At 38.7% G+C, this 23,893-nt stretch overlaps 1 protein-coding gene across 1 annotated transcript; it reads left to right on the top strand.

Moving 5' to 3' along the window:
• Positions 1 to 1,844: 1,844 nt before the first annotated feature.
• Positions 1,845 to 22,565, top strand: st8sia1 (ST8 alpha-N-acetyl-neuraminide alpha-2,8-sialyltransferase 1). The gene is made up of 5 exons (XM_065274690.2): positions 1,845 to 2,655; positions 6,225 to 6,369; positions 16,475 to 16,584; positions 18,660 to 18,752; positions 19,564 to 22,565. Exons 1-5 carry the CDS (start codon positions 2,477 to 2,479, stop codon positions 20,036 to 20,038), a joined length of 1,002 nt encoding a protein of 333 aa, XP_065130762.1. The 5' UTR covers positions 1,845 to 2,476; the 3' UTR covers positions 20,039 to 22,565.
• Positions 22,566 to 23,893: the final 1,328 nt, after the last annotated feature.

Here is a 23,893-nt window from a genome sequence, read left to right as displayed (position 1 = left end):
TGTATTAATTAAATATACACGCATTCGTATGAAGTATAAAAAATCTTTAGTCAAGAGCAGAGAGTGATTTTATTGAGAGATGAATTAGGTTACTGCAGCTTTAAGACGTGAGAGAGAGATCGCTCTGTCCACGTGCACTGATGACAGGCTGCTGTGTGTGGGCGGCGGCTGAACGCAGACAAGCAGCTGTGAGTAAAATAAAAGTTTAAACGCTCAAAACTTTAACTTTAATGCAAATAAGAAACTTTTGGCATGAGGATGCAATTGTCCGTGATAGATATGTGTTGTATACGCTGTTTGATGGGGATGTGAAGACACCTCACGGTGTTTACCGGATCGTGTCCTCATAGAAAATACGCATATCTCTGTAAAGGCAAAGAGAGACATACAAATCTGCACGCTGCACATGAGCAACAGGTTGTAAAAATGCTCGCGCTACGTAAAAAATGTCTTTAATTGCAGCCGCATTCAGGATCCTTTTGATGACAAAAGTAAACAGAAAGATCGGTTTATGAGATCGGCAGATTTAGCGAGCACCGATCGAGTCATTTAATGCCATTATCGACCGATACCGATCGGCGGCCGATCGATCGGAGCATCCCTACTAGCAACCACACCAAATGCCAAAGCAACAGCCTCACTCACTCAGAACAACATAGCAATAGTCCAGCAAACACCAAGAAAGCCAGAGCAATAGCATATCAACCAACCAAAATGCCACAACAACAGCCAAGCAACCACCCATAATATCACAGCAATTGCCAGTGTAGCAATTAGCCAGGAAATCAGAGAAATAGCATAGCAACCCCAAATAACACTAGAGCAACAGCCTAGCAACCACATAGAATGCAAGAGCAACAGCCTCGCAATCGCCCATAATATCCCAGCAATTGTCTAGCAATCACATAACAAAACCATAGCTAAACCCTAGCAACCACTTAAAAACCTTAGCAAAAGCCTAGCACCACCCATAATGTTCAGGGTGGTTGACAGAGAACTGGGTGGTGCTAGCAATGACTTAAAACACACACAGAATGCAACTGAAACAGCCTAACAACAACCAATAAAACCCTAGCAACTGCCTAGCAATCACTCAGAACAACAAAGCAATAGTCTAGCAATCACCAAGAAAGCCAGAGCAATAGCATATCAACCAACCAAAATGCCACAACAACAGCCAAGCAACCACCCATAATATCACAGCAATTGCCTTGCAACCCCACAGAACACCAGAGCAACAGCCTAGCGACCACCCATAATATCCTAGCAACTTTCTAGCAACCCCACAGAACACCAGAGCAACAGCCTAGCAACCACCCATAATACCCTAGCAACAGTGTAGCAATTAGCCAGGAAATCAGAGAAATAGCATAGCAATCACACAGAATGCCACAACAACAGCCTAGCAACCACCCATAATAACATAGCAACTGCCTAGCAACCCCAAAGAACACTAGAGCAACAGTCTAGCAACCACAAAGAATGCCAGAGCAACAGCCTCGCAATCACCCATAATATCCTAGTAATTGTCTAGCAATCACATAGGAAACCAGAGCTAAACCCTAGCAACCAGTTAAAAATCTTAGCAAAAGCCTAGCAACCACCCATAATATCCTAACAATGACTTAAAACACACACAGAATGCAACAGAAACAGCCTAGCAACCACCCATAATACCTTAGCAACCTCAGAATTCTGACTTTGTGTCTCAGAATTTTGAGATACAAAGTCAGAATGTTATTTTATTATTTTTTTACAACATGGCGGAAACGGGCTTGCATACTCCTGTGCTGAGGAAACGGTCGTTTAATTTTACCTCAGAGGCTAGACTAATTTACCTCAGACAGATCACATAACGATTCGGTTGTAGATAAATTGTCCACAAGAGGGCAGCACCACAACAAATAATGAGTCCAACTGCGTGTGTTAAAGCATCAAGAAATTGAGCTTTGTCTCTCACTAGTCAGAAGATTACACTGGAGGTGCATGGCCAAATAGACAGGGAAGGCCCTAAATTTTAATTTGCATAGCGGGACGTGATGATGATGTGGCGATAAGGCGGGATAGTGCAGGGATCATTTGATGGGTATAGCTCATGAGGACGGGATACATCATTGGGGAGATCATCTTTGGATTCAGTTTTAAAAGCCGTGAGATTCCTCTATCAGGACCACACCGAAACGATGCATGGCGACCGCATCAACAATTTCCTATAACGCGACATTTAATCCGATCCTACACATCGGCTAACCAGGAGGGGGGAAAAGAGGCTTTTGATGCTTGAATGGAATTCTGGGACTGATGCGTCTCTGTTGTCCTCTCTTACAGAGAGCGCATAATGGAAAGAGGAGGATAACGGCATTTCAATGGTTCGTGTTTGCTCAAAATGTCGGTGACACCGAAATAAAAACGGGTCTGTCGGGAACACGTGTTTTTGGACTAGCTGTTTGAGATTTAGTTTGATCAGATCGGCGGAATGATGTCTTTAAGATGTCACCGGAGTAAGTCGGTGTGGGCTACTCTGGGCGTGCTGGCGTTGTGCTGGCTCTACATCTTCCCAGTGTACAGGATACCCAGCGACAAGGAGATGGTGAATGAGGTTCTGCGGCAGGGACAAACATGGACCAGAAACCAAACGGGAATTGAGCTGTACAGGTATTTAAAAGCTTTTTTGTTCACAACCACTTTTTTGGGAAAATGTCAGATCCAGTGATGTAATCTTAGAAGCCCAGCTGTCTGCTGTATAAGTCAATCAGTGCATCTTTTGCCAAAAGAAAGATGCTCTCATGCGGGTAGCACAGACATTGCACTTTCAAACACCGAGGACGAGAGTGCGCATGCGCGGAGATAGATCTCAAAACATTACATTTTGTCCCCGCTCTGACCTTTTTGTTTCAGTGATACGTTATAAAGGACAGAACACTGTAACCAACATTGAAATGGAGTATAAAAGAGATAACTCCAGTTAGGAAGTAAAAATGGGTAAACGTTTTTATTAATAACACAAATTCTTTCCTCGCACCTGGAATGTTTGTATTACGTCACATTTATTACAGTTTTGAAGTACCTTTTTAATTTTCTGGAACATGAATCATTTTATTGGAGTACTTTATTTCATTTCATTGTTTTTATTTATCCATTCCCTACTGTAAAATCCAGCTAAGACCAGCATAAGCTGGTTAGCTGGTTTTAGCTGATCTCCCAGCTTGGTTTTAGCTGGTATTGCTGGTGTAGTAAGCTGGTGTAGCTGTGTTTTGGTCACTTTTTAAGCTGGTCTAGTTGGACTTAGCTGGTCATGCTGGAAGACCAGCTGACCCACCAGCTTGACCAGCTTTGCCAGGCTAGGAGGACCAGCTTAGACCAGCTACTGCCACCTTAAACCAGCTAAAACCAGCTACCAGCTTATGCTGGTCTTTGCTGGATTTTTCAGTAGGGTTTTAGAAACTTTAAACAAATTTGGCATTTTTTTATGCTTGCGTGTTTTTATAAACAGTTTCAGGACTATATAATATGCTTTCATATTATTTTGTAATCAAAAGTCAGTCCTTCATATACATGTACAAAAACTAATTGCTAGACAATAATGCTGCGTTTAAACCAGCCGCGGTAGAGGATTTTTCAGATTTTTCAACTCGCGCATTTCCCGTGGCAACGCTGAATTAGCGCGTACTGCGCTGCTGGATAATAATCCGCGTGGAATCGCGTCTTGCGTTAACGCTTCCCATTCACTTTTAAGGGCGATTTATAGTTGTGCGTAGGTCCTACGGCGTAGCCGCGACGGCGTATAGTTTCCGCGTCGGTTTTCATTTATACTTGTGTGTCGCCGTCCGCGTCGCCGTGCAAACACACGCGAAACCGCTGGTTGGCAGTAATCACGCGTGTGACCACAGTAGCAGCAGAAGTCGTCACAGAAGAAGAAGCTAAGCAAGTAAACCCACAAACGAAGAAGAAATAGAAACTTGTTGCGTATAATTTGAGAAGACCAGCAACGATGGAAGTAAATAAACAGCGACTTATGTTGCAGTTTTAGTTAAATCACTCCTCAACTTGGCTCATCTTTGTTTTCTCCGTCTCAAACGGAAATACCTATGACGCAGTTTTTCTACCTGACGGGAGGGGTTCTGGTGGACCAATCACAGAGCTTGCAGTCCGCGTAGAGCCGACGCGCTGTTAGAAATTTTGTGAGGTGCGCGTCAGGCTACGCAGAGCTAGGCATGGGCCGATTACCGGTTTCAAGGTATATCGAGGTTTAAAACAGTCAAGGTTTTAAAACCACAAAAATGTTCTGTGATACCGTCTCCAAGGTATGAGCTGTGTTTATACAAAATTCATTAAATCATGAAGTCATGTGATTGATTTGATGTTTACATTTAATATATATTACGAAAATATTATATATGTTTTGAAAGCATATTATAATTTAAAGCAGTGTTTCCCATACATAGGCTCTACTTGGGCGCTGCGCCCAGGTAAATTGCGACCCGCCCAAGTAAAAAAAATCACTTTACGAATTTCCGTATTTCTGAACTCGACTGGATGACCCGTGTTTTGGAGAGAGAGAGAGAGAAAGAGAGCACGCGAAAGAGAGAGCGAGAGAGAGAGAGCGCGAGAGAGAGGTGGGGGTCGGGTGACCGTGAAGATGATGCACGCGTCATAAACTCATCATCCAGCGCGGCAAACTGGATCAACTGCAGCAGCACATACGGAGCAGCCAGGGAACACACTGCGACCAAAATGGTCGCATATGCTTATGTGCATATGTGTTTATAGCATCTAAGTTGGCTTCATTTTGCGTGCAAGCACGTTGTGTCTCTCCGGTTGAGTGTCCGTTCACGTGCTCTCTGTTTCTCAATGAATTGGGCGCGACGCGAAGCAACCTCAGTGTCACACTGTATCCTTTCATGTTTCTGAACTTGAGCAGAGTTTTACCATTAGAGGTCTTTCTTCACTGAGGACGCGGGACCCGTACGGTTCCGGGTTTATATTTTAAATGGTCAGATGGGTCCGGGTCGGTCCTAGTTCATTACTTCGGGTCCCAAGTCTGATTAATATTGTGTGTAAAACCTGAGTCGATCGGAGAACGGCCGTGAGCGCTACCGCGCTAAAGCTCGAGTGCTGTTTTAGCGTGCCTCCGGTTTCTATGGCGATAGCAACTGGCTCTTGTCAAGACCACGCGCCGCTTCATTTTCTTTATCCCATTTTTTAATAGTCTTACTATTAATAGACAATATCTTTACTAAAATCTAAACAGTTTGCACAGAGATTGTAGCAAAAAGCAGTGCTGATACTGAATGAGCAAAGCTCTAGCTGACTCAGGATATAAAAAACGCAAAGCTGTAATGTAAAGTCTGTCATCGGGACAGCACAGCAAGTAGACTTTTAAATCTGAAATAATTAGTGGATTAAGCTTTTTTTAATCGGCAAAAGAGAAATAGAAAGCAGAAGCAGTAAAAGTGCCTATCTTATAGAAGTTATTACCATTATAACATCAGTCACATTTATAATCTATAGACCTGCACTGTCTATATAGGCTATAGTATACATAGTATTGTATATAATTGAGTTTGATAAAAGGGGTCATCAAATTGCTTCATATATCAGTGCAAAAACATCAAGTTTTTTCGTGGTGCTTTGACAAACAGTGTCAGCTTTGTTTATGGCAAAAAAGTTTGGGGTGGTTAGATTAATGAACTATAATGTGAAATTAATATGAATGTTTTATAAATCAAAGTATTGTGTTGTGTCACACATTATTAGTTCTTTGTTACATGTATAGTAGACCATTTTTTGTCGGTGGATAATAATGATTGCCCTTTTCACCAGCTACCACCACAAGTAAATTTCAGATCTGTGGGAAACACTGTAAAGGCTTTATTGTACCTGGCATTTGAAAATAACACATTTTAGTGTTGCAATGGCAATACCGCAACACCGTGAAACCGTATTTGTTGCAGAGCGTACGCATGTAATCGCGCCTTTGCATTGACTTAACAAGTAAATCACCCATGCTTGCCGCCTCTACCGCGGCTGGTGTAAACGCAGCATAAGACAGTAAAGTGACAAATTGTAATTTAAGTGTAATTGCAAAAGAAGACGAAAAAGAAGAGAGCTAAAAAGCATATGAGATTATTCAGTTTGGTCACCACTTAAAAGCCCATTGGTGGTTTTCTCTACCACCTTTTACCAGTGTTATTAACCTTATGAAATCTCTCTCATTTTTCCAGGAAGCTGCTTACAGAATGCTGTGACCCAAAGAGGATGTTTATTGTGACTAAAGAGAACTCGCCAATTGGGAAGGTCCTGTGGTATGATGGAGAATTGTACCATTACCATACGGTCAACAATGAGACGTACCCCTTCTTTGTTCAGGTATGAAAGTCTGTTGAATAAGTTGCACCTTATGTAGTACTTTACTGTATATGTTTGTTTTACCACATGGAAAAGTCTGTTTACATAGATTCAGTGCAGAATAGTAAAAAATGTATGGATATTTCGTCGCGTTATGAATGATTTTATTTTGTGCTAATACATCCAGTGCCCTCCATAAGTATTGGGACATTAAGGGCAAATTACATTGCTTTGTTTGCTGATGAGTCAAGTAATGTGTAAACATTACAAGGTGAATATGAGACAAAAGTATAAAATGTCACATTTTTCACATGTTTTACCATACGTCACCAACTCAATGGAGAATGTAAAACTGTATTTACCTAGGCATAGATGAATAATAAGAGCTCTGTACATGGTAATGACATTGTGACCTCAAACCTGATTGTTTCCTCCTTTCTTGTGCATGCAAAAGACCCCTGGAAAACAGGCCAATCTCAACATAACACCAATTGTGATATAACAGTAGTGATGTATTCACCAGCATTAAATTACACATGAAATGAATTACAATGTTGTTATAATGCTAAAAACAAACTTGTTACTGCTGAGTTAGCGACATATGCTAGTTAATGCTAGCATTTAGGCGTTTTTCTACTATTGATGTTACAGTTAAGTTTTGCAGTTCCGTGCTAAAAAAAAACACAAACTTAACATCAGAAACGTCTATTTCCAAATTCCAATCTTCCTCAAAATCTGTATTTTAGTCTGATACAGGGTAAAACATAAGGTCTATTTACACACACACTGAGCTACTGTTACTGACAACCAGCTGCATAATAACAGCAATTTTTATACATTGTAGGGTGTAAATTGACATGTAAAAACGTTTTTGGATCAATTTTGCACTTAAACAAAAACACAAAGCTTCTAAGTAGATGTTATTTAACATATTATTTGAATGCATACTTTGGCACCTTTAAGCGATGAGCTGTTTCCTGATGCATTAATAGTTTACACATTAAAACCAGAGAATGTGTAGTATCGGTTTGTCCCATTGCTTCTGCAGTCTTGCATTTGGTGACAACACACACATTTGTCAGGATGAAAGGATGATGTTTTTTGTTGGTAGATCATGTATGTGTTGAAACATAATCAAATGTTAATAAATTGTGACATTCAGGGAAAAAAATATGTAATGATGACAGGTTTTAATGATACAATCTTTATATTCGCTTTTACTTCTGAAACGTAACAAAGCTATCTCTTTAATAAAAAACGAATATTTCACTTGAGTACAGAAAAGCAAAAGCAAAATCAAACAGAAAACCGTGTTTTTGCAACCCCTGCTACAAACTTTAGTGCATGATGTCACTGTTTGTGGGTGGGGCCCTGTGTCATATTTCATCAAAGGACTTTACATGCCACCGTGTGTACCTTTTAGTGCTACACATCTGTTAACTAATTCATAGACTGAACCTTCTTGCTATAATAAGATCAGCATAGAGGCCAGCATGACACTTTTACCACTGGGCTTATCTGTTATCCTGTTGTATTATCCTCTTCTAAATCTCAGGCAGGTAACAGTAAGAATTTCCTAACCTAAAAAGCTGGAGAGAAAATGTAGAAAAGGGTTAACAGAAAGTCTAATGGCGCTTTTCCCTTGCATAGTACCCCACGGTTTAGTTTAGTTTGGGTCGGGTCAGCTCATCTCACTTTGGCGTTGTTAGCTTTTCCATCGAGTTAAGTATCACTACGTAGTGGGAGGGATTATAGGCGTGTCGTTATTTGCGCTGCTGCCTATGACATCATACAAGTGAGAGCGCCTTTGTACATTCCCATACATTATTTATTTCTCAGTCCGCCACACAATTAAAATTGGCCACCACAAATAGATGTTTGTACATCGCGTCTATCACCACCTCGGTCTCACATGACAATTTCTGTTCAAACACCCGTGGCGTCATTCGACGGCGCTCCGCTGAGCCTCATTGAAGTTGCATTTAAGCATATATGCGAACGTGCCGTTGCGCATGTTCCGCCACAAACTGCAAGAATGGAAATAAACTATTATGGTGTCCCTGATTCTCAACCTGTGGATGTTTTTTTATCGCTAAAAGGGAGTTTGGGAACTTAGCAGAGCACAGAAGACAACATGTTATGTTTCCTCGAGACAACGCAAGCTAGCACTAAGGTAAAGCTAATATTAACATTATAGCGATGACGCTGTAGTGACGAGTCTGTCAGACCAATCAGTGATCTACAGTGTTTTCGCGTCACGTTTGGTATCAGCTCTGCTGGCTTGGAACCCCAACCGAGGTGGTACAAAAAAAAACTATTGGGTACCACGTTGTGCACCTAATGGAAAAGCTCTCAAAAGTAATCTGAGCCGACCCAAACTAAACCAAACCGTTGGGTACTGTGAAATGGAAAAGCACCATAATTTCATGTTTCCATTTAGAAGAAAATAAGTAACGCTGTATAAATCTCAGTGCTTAAGTATTTTGGGTGGTTAGAAGGGCCTTGCTTGTGGTTGCATTTCCACAAGACAAATCAGCCCACATCCCTGGTCTCTAGAGCCAGTTTATCTTTTAGTGGATTGTTTTGCCATTTTATTGTATTATTAATCATTTCAAACCACAATACAACTTCTTGATAACAAACTCCACCATTTAAAGTCCCCCTGTAGTCGTCAATTGTATTCTTTAAAACTAACCTTTGAGCATCAAAACAGCCAGCCTAGGGTGCGTTTCCCAAAAGCATCGTTAGCCAACGAACATAGTTCAACGAATTGGTGTTTCCCGAAACCATCGTTCAAACGAACATTCGCAAACTGAGTCGCTAACTTGTGTCATTGGAACGACAGCTCTTCACCTGTCGTTAGAAGCATCGTTCCTTGTTACTATCATATGTAGACTTAATCATGCTTTTGAACAAAATAAGCAAAAAACATGTAGTACAGTCTATATCCATCATTCTAAATATATCACAATTTTATTTAACGTCTTTAAATTTGTAAACAGAATGAAAGCGCTGCACTTGAAAATTGTGCATGTGCGCAGAACTACGAGCTTTAAGACCCCGGGGAATCCCTGGGAGGAGTGACATAAGAGGGAACTTGTGCGTGAATTAAATATATTCAAAATAAACAACAAATAACTAAATCACGATAACTAAATCAATCTTCCGATGCAATATATATTATTTACAGCAATAATCTGACATTAAATCGATTTGCACAGATTAATTAGTACTTCACCTCCCACGTGACATCATCAACTATGTTGTTAAACCAACATCGTTCAAACGACGAATGTGCGACAAAGTTACTATGCTTTCGGGAAACCGTCGTGACAAGGTAGTTCGTTTCTTCCTAGATGCATCGTACTATGGTCGTTCAGCAACGAGTTACGACGTTGTTTGGGAAACGCACCCCAGATCTCACAAGAAATGTTGACATATTTTACAAGTTGGCTAATTCGTATCAATTCATACGAAGTTAATCGTGCAAAATCGTACGATTCTTATAATTTAAAAAAACAACCCCGCCCCTAACCCCAACATCACAGTGGTTAAGGCAAATCATACCAAAACTTACGTATGTGGTTGTATGAATTGATACGAATTAGCCAACTTGTAAAATATGTACGAATTCCCCTGAAATTGCGTTTAAACAGCATATGTAAAAGATTTTGCCTGTGATATAAACTTATTTAGGGCTTGAAATACCTTGTATGTAACTTCACATCCTTGCCTTGTAGTGTAAGCGGATCTTTAAATATGCTAATTAGTCCCCGCCTCTACTATGGTCCAACTCAGTTTTCATTATAATTAGACTGGATAAGTTGTTTAGATGTTACTAAAGACCTTGAATCTGACAAGACTGCCAAGCAGCTTTCATTGGCCCTTGCTCTCCAAAGTTATCAGCATGTGTGTCTCACATCTGAAAGAATTGAAGAGCACTAGTGTTACATTAGCAAACCCACTTCATATGACCTTCGGCAGGGTTTCCCAAACTGGGATTGATGGAAAATGTGTTTTAATTGAATCACAAAATGTAAATAAATAACTTTAAAATAATGCAAGAGACACTGTGATTAAGGATATGTAGTCTTTCTTGTTGTAGCGTGTGAACTCAGCATATTTATATATCTGTGAATAGCCCCATAATAAAATAATAATAGGTTAATATTAACATAGTATGCATTTTTTTGTTTTGTTTTGAAAAAAACCTTGCAAAATGCTTAGCAGAAATGAATAAGAGTAAAAACCAAAAATTAAACAATTGATTAAAAATGATTTTTTTGTGGCGTGCACTGACATTTTGGAAGGCAGGGGCTCAAATTTAAAAAAATACACTTTATATAATTATTTATTTAAAATAAGACCGGGTGTCCAGTGTTTTGTTGCCAAAGACTCGATGCTGAAATAACGTAATATCTCAGACAATCCAGATACAGATAATGTGCTTGAATGGTACAAATTGAACAAAATGCACTCAAATCTTGTATGCCTCATTATCAGTGTTGGGTGTAACTAGTTACAAAGTAACTAGTTACTGTAATAATATTACTTTTTTCAGTAACTAGTAGTGTAAGGCATTACCCGTCTCAAAATGGTAATATTATTACAGTTTTCCTGAGCTAGTTACTTGAGTTACATTCGCCAGTAGCACCTTCATCACACAAGGCACAAAACACAGAGAACAAAAGGGAAGGGGAGGTGGGCGTGAATGGAACAGTGATTGGTCTAAGTTTGGCACGAGGTATCATTTACCATCACCGATTGGTCGACACCCGGCAGCCAGCAGCACAGAGCGGCAGCGGCACACTCAAAGACAGATCGTGAAAATGGAAGCGTCAACAACGGCAAGCTCTTTTTCAGAGGAAGGTTCCCAGCAACAGAAGCTAGTTTCGACGGGTGGAGATTCAGTCATATTTTATTACGTTCAACGGAAGGAAAATAACTTGACGGTGAAGTGCACACTCTTTAATGTTTCTCCGAACGCTGTGCCCCACGTCCGGTAGCGGGTAAGGAAGCCAGCATTTTCTTGGCCGTGGCTTGCCCAAATAAACATTCTTGTCCAGAAAAAAATGTAACTAGTAATATAACTAGTAATATAACTAGTTACTTTCTCCAGGGAGTAATAAAGTAAAGTAAGGCATTACTATTTTTGAGAGTAATATGTAATACGTAATATATTACTTTTTTGAGTAACTAGCCCCAACACTGCTCATTATGAGTATCTCTGCATCAGAAAGGGCATTTGGTGTGTGTGGGCGCATCTTGGAAGAGAGACACAAAAGCCTGGGACTGCATGTCGCTCAGTAATATCATATTTCTCCATAGCAGTCTGAAATAGGCAAGGCCAAGTGATTCAATAACTTTAATAAGTCATTTTGTAGTTTTTGTATTTGTTGGTTATTTTCGTGTGCAATTATTTATTTGCTTTTTGTAGGGGAGTGAAACACGCACGTTGCGGAGCAGGCAGTAATGATCAGAAATGCAGAAAGAAAAATTCCAGGACTGGAATTAAAAACAACTGAGTAGCACACACTTCAAAACTCTAGCCTGTACTTATGTAGCTGTTAACTCACAGCCTTTTGTTTTAGGTTTGCCACTGCACAAAAGATTGTAAACAGTGTCATAGCGACTTGAAAGTTAATTCATTCAAACATTATGCTCATAGCAACCCAAGACTTGACTCAGCTAAAACTCTTCACTGCAACCACTGATTTGATTAAAGCCCTAAATGTGGGACATTTCAAAGGAATACTTGCAAACGCCTTGAATAATTAGTGTTTAAAATGTCTTGCATGGAAAGTCCAGAAGATTACTGTAACTGATTTGTTTGTCAGAAAGATTTTAGCTCTTTTCTACAATGACTGGTTCGTGGAAAGTGAAGCATTTGGTCCTGTTTTCCACCCCCACTCTCCATGATGCAAAGCCCAGCACTTTACCTTCTAAAAATAAACATGCATGGGAGTGACACCCGCATGGGTCCTGATTGTCATGCACTGGGCACCCTGCCGTCTCACAGTCGCAGTGTTCCTCCTACACGGTCTCAAAACCCACGGTAATTATTGATGGTCCCACGCGCGCAACAACTATTCACTAGTCACACATGCCCACACTATACTTTAGTGTTTTTCTTACTCTGTGATTTAGTGAGTATACTTACTTAGAGCTCTTACTTAAATTGCTATAAACAGTCTCTTTTTAACTTAAGGGTTTAGCACTGTTACTTGTAGGAGTATTTTATTTTACTGGAAAGGACAACCTCCGTTTGGGCAAAACCTCCGTTGCAAACCTGAATAAAAATGAATCACTTTCACTTTGAAAATGACGCGTTGTCACATTAAAAACAGCTCTTAGTCATTTAAAATTTGAGTCAATTACAATGGCTTAGACAATTCTCCTATTTCATGTTTATTTAAGTCCACAATTGCAGAAAATAATATTTTTTATTTACGCCTATTAAGTTACCAGTGTCCGTATTAGAAATGCAATAGTTGTCAGCAGTCGCTATCCTAATATTTCCTTAAATAAAGCCCTTGCTGTCCTTTTGTATTAACAAAAATATTCTGCATTTTTCATGAAACATACAGTTTACGGATCAGCATGAAGGCTTTTTAGTGGCATGTGATATCTTACCTTGAAATGCCTAACAGTAGGGCTGTCGGCTGTTTGTGGTAACTTAATAGGATTGCATAGCAAACCCAGCAAATTGATCGCGAACCAAAATGTTGCCTACCCACCCATATCCATTCCCGCACAATCAAATTAAAAACCACCAGAACTAGGTCATGCTTGCACACTGTTTTTTAAAAGTGTCTCAATTTTACTTAACACAAAGTCATTTACAGTAGTTATATATTAATTTACTGTTCATTTTACTGCAGTGTTAATAATTAAACGTGTACAATTAAAAAAAAAAAAAAAACGAAAAAGTGATGACGGTGGGGCCCCCTAGCGTGCACATGGGCCCATATGCCTGGCATACTCTGACCCCCCCCCCCAACAGCGCCACTGATTTTAAGCAACCTTGTGCAAAAACAAACATGTGAAGAGTTTGGTTCCAAAACGCAATAAATCCATTTTGACAAATTTTGGTAAAAACATGTTTTCTATACCAAGAAAGTGACAAGATGAAAACCACTATTTTCTGTTACAAACTTTCACATAGCATCTTTAGGTTATAAAAACATAAAAAATTCAAATCCATAACTTGATTTTCAAAGATTTATTATAAAAACTGATTATTTTTTCCACAAAATGCAATAAATCCATGACAAGTTTTTATTCAAAGTGCTATAAATCTATTGAATCAATAGCCTATATAAATGTGCATTCATCTTTGCCATGTTATATTCATTTAGTTGACTAGTTGTACACACTAATTAAAAATATAAACATTAATGTCATTAATCAAAACACTTACTTTGTCATATTAAGAACACTGTCATTGCTGCGGTTATACTTGACGTCGTGGCTTAACGTTTTTCACAGCGATCAGCTGTAAAATGTTTTGGTCCTGCTCGATTTTCATTGACTTTGAGTAAAATTATGTAAAGTTTTTCATAAGATCCCCTGGGGTCAAAGTGTTAGCATGACAGAAGCTTGATGCTGTCGGCCCGGGCAAACAAGCACCCGTCTCTTGCGTAAATTATTAGATGTTGATGGCTTACGTTTCTTTCCCGTCACAGAAAACCATCACAGGTTTATCAATGCCATTAAAGTATTATTTTGTTTTTGTTTGTTTGTTCACGAAGTACATAGTAGATGAGGATAACTAGGATTCCGTGTACTCAGCGCGCCGCCATTGTTTGTTTACATTGCGTGAATGGTGCGCTGCAATCTGTGGAGTGGATTTATGGCATTCTGTAGAAAAGGGGGAGTGGCGTTTATTGCATTTTGGAAAAAAAGGGAGAAAAGATGACAGAATAACACGGCGGATAATGGATTTTGCGTAAAATTAAGAATTTACTTTTTAATACTGACCTGATATAATACTGATTCTGGCAGGAACTCATTTTTTTCAAAAATGGCGTTTATTGCGTTTTGGAACCAAACTCTTCATGTAATGTTTATTGGTGCGTGGCATACCATTGCGTATGCAGTATTTTGATTACTCCCACTCCTACTAAGGAGAGCACTGAGAGTCTAATGTGATCCGTGGTGATGCTTATCTCTTCACATTTCTAAGACATTTTTACAATGCTGTTAAGGCCTGATTATAGTTAATATTTTACGAAAACAGATTTTTGTAAACCTGTATACTTTGTATGCGCAAATCACATTCACATTGGATTTTATCCACAAGGTGGCAACTGTGATTTGGGGTGCATCGATTCACATAATAGAGGCAGCAGGTTGTTATAGCAGAAATAAAACTCGACAGTGTGATCAGGACGCGGAGCGGGTTTTGTATCACACTGCGATAACATCCGGCTGCCTGTTTATCCCACTTATTACATGGCTGTTTACATCATAAGTAAGGTAATGACCATTAAATATTGATTTGAAATATTTTATTTGCATATCTTTAAAGGAAAACACCACTGTTTTTTACTGTGTTCTTACCTCAACTTAGACAAATTAATACATCCCTTTTTTTTTTAAATGCATGCACTTCATCTTTGTACAGCACGTTGTGAATGTGTTAGCATTTAGCCTAGCCCCATTCATTCCTTAGGATCCAAACAGGGATGAATTTAGAAGCCACCAAACACTTCCATGTTTTCCCTCTTTAAAGACTGTTACATGAGGAGTTACAGAAGTAAGTATGGTGGCACAAAATAAACTTGGCAGTTTTTTAAGCATTTAAAAAATGAGAACTATATTGTATGGCGGAAGAGCACTTAGTTTGCAGCACTTTGACATTTGCGCGCATTAACATCATCACTCCTGACTACTCCTCCTCTCGCTCAAACTTCCATCAATATTACTGCACCTGAGGTCGAAGTGATGCAAACTAGGAAGTGTTTGGTGGCTTCTAAATTTATCCCTGTTTGGATCCTAAGGAATGAATGGGGCTAGGCTAAATGCTAACACATTCACAATGCGCTGTACAAAGATGAAGTGCATGCATTGAAAAAAGATAAAAGATAAGTTATAATAAGTTGAGATAAGAACGTAGTAAAATATTGAATAACGGCGGTGTTTACCTTTAACAAATGCACATTTTCCACGAGGAAAACCCGTTTACTTTCGGTGTTAAGATAAGACGTTCAAATGTCACGAACACACTATTTAGTTTAATAATTTGTTGATGTAATGTCTTATATGTTATTAAAAAACACATTAAATTTTTGTACCTGTCAAAATGACTTGCAACATCTCAGTTACTGTGGACTTTTAGTTTTGAGAGGTTGTTATCTGGGAAAAACAAACCTGCAAATGTCACAACTGGCCAATCAGAATCAAGCATTCCAACGAGCCGTGTAATAAGTAGTAGTAGTAGTAATAAGTAGTTGATAAACAAAACAGGCCAGAACATGTGCAAGCTACATCGATAATGTTGGCTATCTATGAGAAATTGTGCAAAGTGGTCAGAAAGTAATCTCATTTATACAATTGTAGCATGGGAGAGTACAAAAATGTTTACATGTGTTTTAATTTGTGGTGTCACCCTACGCTTCATCCACGTCTGGTGTGAACGCACCATAAGACCTACTTAACTGCTCATTAAGGACTCCTGTAGGCCAGGAGATGTATTACATGCATTCAATGCCTAAGTACCCATTTAAGTCAAATATAGCAAGTTTAGCTAGGTTGTGTGCTAAGATCATTAAAATAGGGCCCATTGTCTGTTAAATAAAGTTGTGTTTCTTCTTCCTTACAGCCTTTACACAACCACTCAAAACATCTTATCAGCTTACACCCAACTACATTGTTTTGCTGTTTTTCAGTTTTGTAAAAAAAAAACACTACATCTAAAAAAAAGAAATGGTGATTATTTTGTGCATATGTTGAACTATAAGCTAAAGCTGAAGTGATGGTGATCTTTATTGGTTTCATGCTTCTTTGAAGCATCTGAATACTGAGGTAACTTGATTTTAATCTGTATTCATCAAAAGAAACAGGAAATGTGTGTCTTTATTGCTTTGACCCAATTGTTTAACATATAGTGTTTTTGTGTTGCTAGGATACACCACTGCAGCTTCCTCTAAAGAAGTGTGCGGTGGTGGGCAACGGTGGGGTCTTGAAACACAGCGACTGTGGCAAAGAAATTGACCAGGCTGACTTTATCATGAGGTGAGACAGAATATCACATGCTCAGTGTTTCTGTATCGCCTTAAATTTCCATGTGTTGTTAATATGCTATTAACAATACCTCAAAAAAATCCTATAGAGGGAGAGTCAGAGTCATATTTAAAGACCAAAATGCAGATATTTTGGAAAAGACCAATAAGGCCAATAAGCACACCCTAGCTAACACCAGGCAATTCCTTATCTTGAGACGACCCAGATCATCGTAGAAATTGCATAGCAATGCGCTGGCAACCACCTAAGACAACTTTATTGTTGCTTTAGGCTACATTTACATGACAACAACACAAAAAACCCCCAGAAAAGTTTACCCTTGCGTTTTCACATACAGACATCAACGTCGATACATCGATCTCTGTTCACATGAATCCACAAAAATTACTTAACTTTTTACCCGTCATTGAAGAGTTATCTCGTCAATTAAGCGAAAATGCTTTCGTGCCAATGATGAGTTTTTACGGCAATCCACATTTCCACTATTACTTCTCTTACCCAACTTATAAAACACTGAAGCATCCACTGATCCAAAACAGAAAAATATATATATAGCCTACTGTCTACAAACAATAATAATATTAACATTTCCATACATCGTTTAAAAGGTCTACGGGTTTAGCATCAGTGTATGGTCTCTGTTTTGAGATACAGATGCTCTAGCATCATAAATATAGTATTTTGTTACAGAAGTCCAGATGACAACATGCAAAATATAAACGGGACTCCTTACCTTTGCGTTGGTATAACGATCACGAATCGAATCCAGTCTGTGTCAGATGTGTGAATAACCCATAAAAACTCTCCAATAAAGTACATCCAATGACCATTTTTGTCCACAAATGCGTATAATCCGTGAAATATAGATATATTGTTCATTGTTTACATCAGATTTCACATGCACGTCTTGTAATAGATTATAATATACAATCTGAGGACTATTTACATCGTAACACTTGTATATGAGATTACACTCCCGTTCAAAACCAGCGGTCAAACTTGTTTCTAAAAGTAGGCGGGAGTATAAAACATAATATCCAAACAGCGCTGTCAAATATCGTGACGTCATCTGACTCGCTCGTTCCTCCAATGACTTCATGAAAAAATATTGATAGACAGAACGTGTAGCCAATTAGATAACGAATCCAATGATCTTTGTGTGACGTTTTATTTCCTGGCGTGGAAAAAGGCATTTTATACGCTTACATAAGGATAAACAATAAGAAGAAAGAACGTGTATGCATGTATACAAAAGACTTTTATTTTGGGGCTGACTGGCACTTAGAAAAGGCACTAGTCTTACAAAAACTCTTGCAAGAACCTCATTTTTGGGCCTATTGACTTCAAACGTGAAATATAACTTCTTTAGACTTGTGGCTTTGGCATCATTGCATTTCTAGGTTTCACACACATATTTATCATTAAGATTTTTAGTATTAAAAACGATGTTATGCAAAAAGTACTTCAGCCTCTCTAGCTTTTTTAATTATCATCTTAAAATAATTTTGAAACCTGGAAAATGAAGCTCAAAGTGTCTTCTATATAATGATACCACAGTTATGCTTATACTCTAAATGGTTTAGTAAAAACAGCCCTTTTAGTGAAAGTAGGTCTTTTCATGGTTTGGGGCAGAGTGGGGGTGCTTTTCAAGAGGTTTTAAGCAAGAGGGTCTGCTCTTTCATTTGATATATTGCATGTTTATATAGAAATGTACAATTTTCTGAAAGACATTAAACCTTTGTGAAAATCATAAAAAATGTTGGCGCTGGCTGGGAATTTTTTTCTTTTAAAACGCTGGTGCGGAAATAGTTAAAACATGATGTCTGAACATGTAATACACATGCATGTGACGTCACCATTTTCACAAATCCACCTTTATAAGGGGATGAAAACATTGTCATTTTCAGAAATTTTGAAACACGGGCCTCCAAAACACCACTGTCATGTAAATGAAAGAACAAAATCTATTTAAATTTTTGTTGTTGAAAATGTTTGTGTAAATGGCCCCTTAGTCTTCTGTTTGCATTTGTTCTCATCCAATCTCTTTCGATCTCTTATGCATTTAGATGTAACCTTCCTCCTTTGTCTGAAAAGTACACTGCTGACGTAGGTACCAGAACGCACCTAGTGACTGCTAATCCTAGCATCATTGAAAAGAGGTATGTCTACATTTTGCCTCAATTTCACTTTTTGTTTTTCAAGGATTATGCAATTCATTCACTCGCTGTATTGACCAGCTGTTAAAAGTCATTGAATGGTTTTAGACATCTGTCAGCCTAGGCTGGTCCGTTCACTGGCCGTAGAAGAGTTTTAGGAAATTTATAGCCATTGTAAATTTAGCAAATTAGCTTAAAGTGACTTTCAATGGATTCGGTTTAACATAATTGTTTGAAACTCATCAGTCAATCATAGTAAATGTGTAAATGTGTTAAATTAGTATCAAGGCATGTAGATTTAAGTTTTTTACTTGCATCTGTTTGACTTGTCTAAAGCACTTGTGTATGCAGTTTCTGGAGTAGTTTGACACATACTTTAGTGGATAATAAATTCTAGGGAAAACAGAAGTGCCAGAAATAGCAATGTACATTTGAAACACACAAGACAGCTTGTTTCACATCTGGAGGGACGGATATTGTCCTTTTAAATTATGCATTAGCTAATAGGAGATCTGCCGTTGGTTTTAGCAACAGGGTCATTGACCTATCCTGTGCCTCTTACACTCTTTAATATAGAAAAACCTAACATGCACATGTTGTAAATGATTTATAATTCACCCCATGTTCATATATTAGTATTGTGCAAATGAGCTCATATGAATTTAATCTTTTAATACTTGAGTTTATTATTATATGTAATACATTAAGACATATTGTATGTTGGTGGATTTTCACAAGTTCTTTTCCTGTGTATTTTTACATCACTACAAATGGTCATTAATATGTAATTGTTCCTCATTATCATGTTTTCCAGCTTTCAGAACCTACTCTGGTCCCGCAAAGCTTTTGTAGACAGCATGAAGGTGTACGGTTCCAGCTACATCTACATGCCTGCGTTCTCCATGAAGCCCGGTACTGACCCCTCCCTCCGGGCATACCACACCCTTGCGGACTTCGCCTCCAATCAGACTGTTCTCTTTGCCAATCCAGACTTCCTCAAAAACGTCGGGCGATTTTGGAAAAATCACGGCGTCCATTGCAAACGCCTTTCAACCGGGCTGTTCCTGGTGAGTCTTGCGCTTGGCATATGCGAAGAGGTGACCGCTTACGGTTTCTGGCCATTTTCCGTAGGCCTGGACGAGCGACCGGTCAGCCATCATTATTATGACAACATTCTCCCATCCTCTGGATTTCACGCCATGCCCGAGGAGTTCCTGCAGCTTTGGCACTTGCACAAGACCGGCACGCTGCGTATGCGTGTGGGCCATTGTTCAAAGGCGGGGGAGTAGCAGAATAGGAGGAAATAGGAATGGAAGCGTTGCTAGGGGCAACTCCCTTTATTCTCACAGGAATAGGATGGCCATCTTTCCCTTTGATTAGCATGAGAATGCTGTGAGTTGTCATGTGACGCCCCACCCCCAAAGCTGGGCTTTTTTTCAGTGTCTTAATGCTTGACCCCCATGTATGTAGCCCACAACCTCCCCGTTATTGCCAAGGGACTTACTCGCATGTATACCCATCCTCATTTATGTGCTCACTGGAGGTTTGTTGCATCCTTCAGGAAAGCTGGTGGGGGCTCAGGTGGCCTATTTAAACTGCATCCACCAACAGTATAGACCATTAAACCCAGGGGCTAGTCGATGACCTAACGTAAAGATGGATTGGGGGAGGGACTGCTTCTAGAAATCTAGTCTTAAAGAGGAAATGGGAACAATGCAGTGACCATTTGGTGTGTATTTATCTTGAGCGCGATTGGATCGTTGGAAGGCAAATAATGAATCATGTGAAAATCGGTACATAGAGCGTTCATATCTACACAATTCAGTGTAAAAACAGGTTTTGCCTGAAAAAAGGAAATTTCAGCCGAGAATTGAATGTGAATGTCATACAGCTGTTATTTGCAGATTATATCTCAAGGCTGCGGTTTGTGTTCTCGTCGCTTATTTTTCTTTTTTTTTTACAATGAATTAAAAGTAAAGTATACTGTGAAATAAATAGATTTGTCACGCGTTTTATACATGCATTAAACGTTCAAAAGGTCCTACGCAGTGCAAGGATTTACATTTGTGCATTTGGCAGACGCTTTTATCCAGAGCGACTTACAGTTGCATTTAATCAGTATGTTTAGTGGGATTGAACCTAGAAGACAAAACCCACAGGAACATTTTCAGGAAAAAAACATGCAGATGGGAATTTTTAAAGACAATAGGAGGAATGAGTAACTTCCTGTGCCAACAGAGGAGCTGTGATCACCTCGGGACACTTAGTTGGGGCTCTTTTCAATTATGAAGGCATGATGGTGAAATGAAATGGGAACCTTAAAGCTTGTGTTTTTTTTTTTTTTGCCTGCTAAGGTGCTGGACACCTGTTTTATGTATATAATCGATCACTGATTTCCTTACAATTTCCATAAGTATTGTGTTATTTGAATGTAATGGCATTGTAATATTGTTTTGTTCAGTTGCACACAGAGGTTTTAATCTTGTATCGTAGGTGCTATAGATGTAAAATATTCACACAAGCTTAGTTTCAACACGCTTTTTATCACAAAGATATTTAGATACAAGAGTGAGTGTTATGAAAGATGTAATTGTTTGGGTGCCGAAACATGCACTACGCAGGTACGCAGATTTTACATTTGGACAGTGCATTACAAGTGTACAGTCGTTGTATTTATTTAATGTGCATGCTTGTGTTACTGTGACGCAACAAACTGCAGTTTCGTTCAAATATCTGTGCCATTAAACCAGATGTACTTTTATTTAACTAGCTATAAACACGTGGACATGCAACAATGCATGCAATGGGCTCATGTTGCCAGAACAGTTTGTGTTGCGTACTTGTGTAGGATATGTTTTGGGCAGTATTGTACGTATTTGGGATTTTTCATCGGCCGAGGATTACCATTAACACGTTTTTACACTTCTTAAGCGCGTGCCTTTTTATAAAAGAAAAAAGGCTATGGATTTTGTCTTCTCAAGAAGGTTTTTAATGAGTCTAAGGATAATTTATAATTTTTCTTTTTTACATCACATTGTTTGTTTATATGAGGGATTTTATGATGTATTACTTATGTGGAAAGACTTCTGATTTATTATGACGAATGAATTGCAAATTTTGAAAGGGGGTGTTGAAATGTCTAAGCGCATGCTGTATGAGAAGGACCAATTTATAGTTGTTTCTGTACTATTTTAACTTAGTTGCTAGAAACTACATTATTTGTGTACATGAATATGTAGGAGCTGGCATTATTTATTTATTTGCACCTTTGTGCTGTTCAGTATTGTGAATGAGTGAGGTCGTAGTTTGTATGTAGGCATGCACGACTGTGATGTGTAATTGGTTTTAGAAACTGATTTTGAGTTATAAACTCGCCAAATGTTTTGCCAAGTATTTTAAAGTTTTGCCCTGAGTTTCTGAGCCATACAGTATGAAGGTTACGTTCCCTGCTAAAACTGAGCTTACCTCAAATGTACTTTACACTGTTAACTCCATCAAGAAAGCTCATAAGAGCACAAATCTTATGAAATTGTATGTTTTACTCCAAAAAGGGTCGTAATATGCCCATTTTCTTTGCTCAGGCAGTTAGGTGATGGATTTACTTGAGCGCATGTCACAATTTAGTAACAGTAAACAGAAACCAGGACATTGTTTCTGTGCCAGCTGGGTTATGCAAATAAAGGGAAAAAATGAAAATTTTGTGTTAAAAGTGAACCAAACAATACTTTCAAATAATAAAAACCAGTGTCAACTACTCTGCTGCAGTATGTATTGTGTGAATTGTATTTCAGAATGACATTAAATTTGTTTGAAGTATGTACTACCACTGTGTGTGTTCATCAAGATCATATTTACCCAAAGTCTTTACTAGTTTGTGTAAAATACAGCATTTGAATGACTATTTGTGGCACTCAGCTCAGAGAAAGCACATTCATTTCCTGTCTAATATAATTTAGTGTGTCCTTGGAGACACCCACACACCATAGGACCCATTTTATTGATCAAGTTGGTTTGTGGTTTTAACCCATGGTTATGTAAAATTAGGGCAAACCCAACTGTTTAATCTAGAAAATGTTCCAACCATGGGTTGAAACAACCCAACCTTTTTATACGAGTGTAAGAGCATAAGTGTGAGAAAAGGATGTTACACAAATAAAACAGTAAATTACTAACTCAGGCATGAATTTGTTATGTAGTTTGTAGTGATGTAGTACTCGGTCTCGAGACCGATTGCTGCTTTCTCAGACTCGTCTCGGACTCGTTCCTTCAAAGACTCGGTCTTGACTCAGTCTCGGACCACAGTGAGATGAGAAGGACTCGTATTTTCAGACCAAGTCCTCGAGACCAACACATTTTTTGTGTTCATATAAAAAACCACACAACACAACACATAACAATAATAATAAAATGCAATGTTGACGGGCATTATTTAAAAATGGCATCCCATGGTGTGATGCAAAGATATTGCCATCAGAGACGTTTATTTATCTCTAGAAAAATAGGCAGAAGATGATGCATGTGGTAGGGAAACTGAAACAGAAGACGTTGTGAAAATAAATATTTGTGTCATTCTCAAATTCTTCATTAGACCATATTCAATTACTTCAACTGATGCTCATTTTTATATATTTGTAATAATACCGTATTTTATGATGTTGTGGGTGGTCAGGTTTTTTCTGCTAAAATGTGGCTCCAAAAAAAAGTTTAGAATACAACCCGAGTGTGGGTTATGAAAAGATTGTAATGCAGATTAGAAGAGGCAATTTTAACGCCTACACTGCAAAGGGTTTTATATTATTGGCAAATGAGCCAGAGTTCACATACACCCACTCCTACACAGCAATGCAGGCCTAGCAACACAAAAATATACTTTGGTATAAAGGCAAGCGCCTTGCAACAACTAGAAATTCAATTGCATGGTTTATGTGTACACTCACGGCCACTTTATAAGGTTTGACCCCCTTTTGCCTTCAGAACGGCCTTAACTCATCATAGCATAGATTTAACAAGTTGTTGGGAACATTCCTCTGAGATTTTTGTCCATATTAACATGATAGCATCACGCAGCTGCTGCAGATTTGTCAGCTGCACATCCATGATGTGAATCTCCTGACCACATCCCAAAGGAGCTCTACTATTAGATT

The sequence above is a fragment of the Paramisgurnus dabryanus genome, chromosome 1 (assembly GCF_030506205.2).
Source record: "Paramisgurnus dabryanus chromosome 1, PD_genome_1.1, whole genome shotgun sequence".
In the NCBI taxonomy this organism is placed as follows: domain Eukaryota; kingdom Metazoa; phylum Chordata; class Actinopteri; order Cypriniformes; family Cobitidae; genus Paramisgurnus; species Paramisgurnus dabryanus.
Note: the sequence above shows the minus strand (reverse complement) of the source record. Positions and strands in the feature narration are given on the sequence as shown.

Bases quoted from the DNA above. Each gene is read 5' to 3' on its own strand.
- st8sia1 (XM_065274690.2), top strand. From the start codon at position 2,477: ATGATGTCTTTAAGATGTCACCGGAGTAAGTCGGTGTGGGCTACTCTG. The intron at 6,370-16,474 runs GTATGAAAGTCT...TTGTGTTGCTAG, and splicing joins CGTACCCCTTCTTTGTTCAG to GATACACCACTGCAGCTTCC. The intron at 16,585-18,659 runs GTGAGACAGAAT...TTATGCATTTAG, and splicing joins CAGGCTGACTTTATCATGAG to ATGTAACCTTCCTCCTTTGT.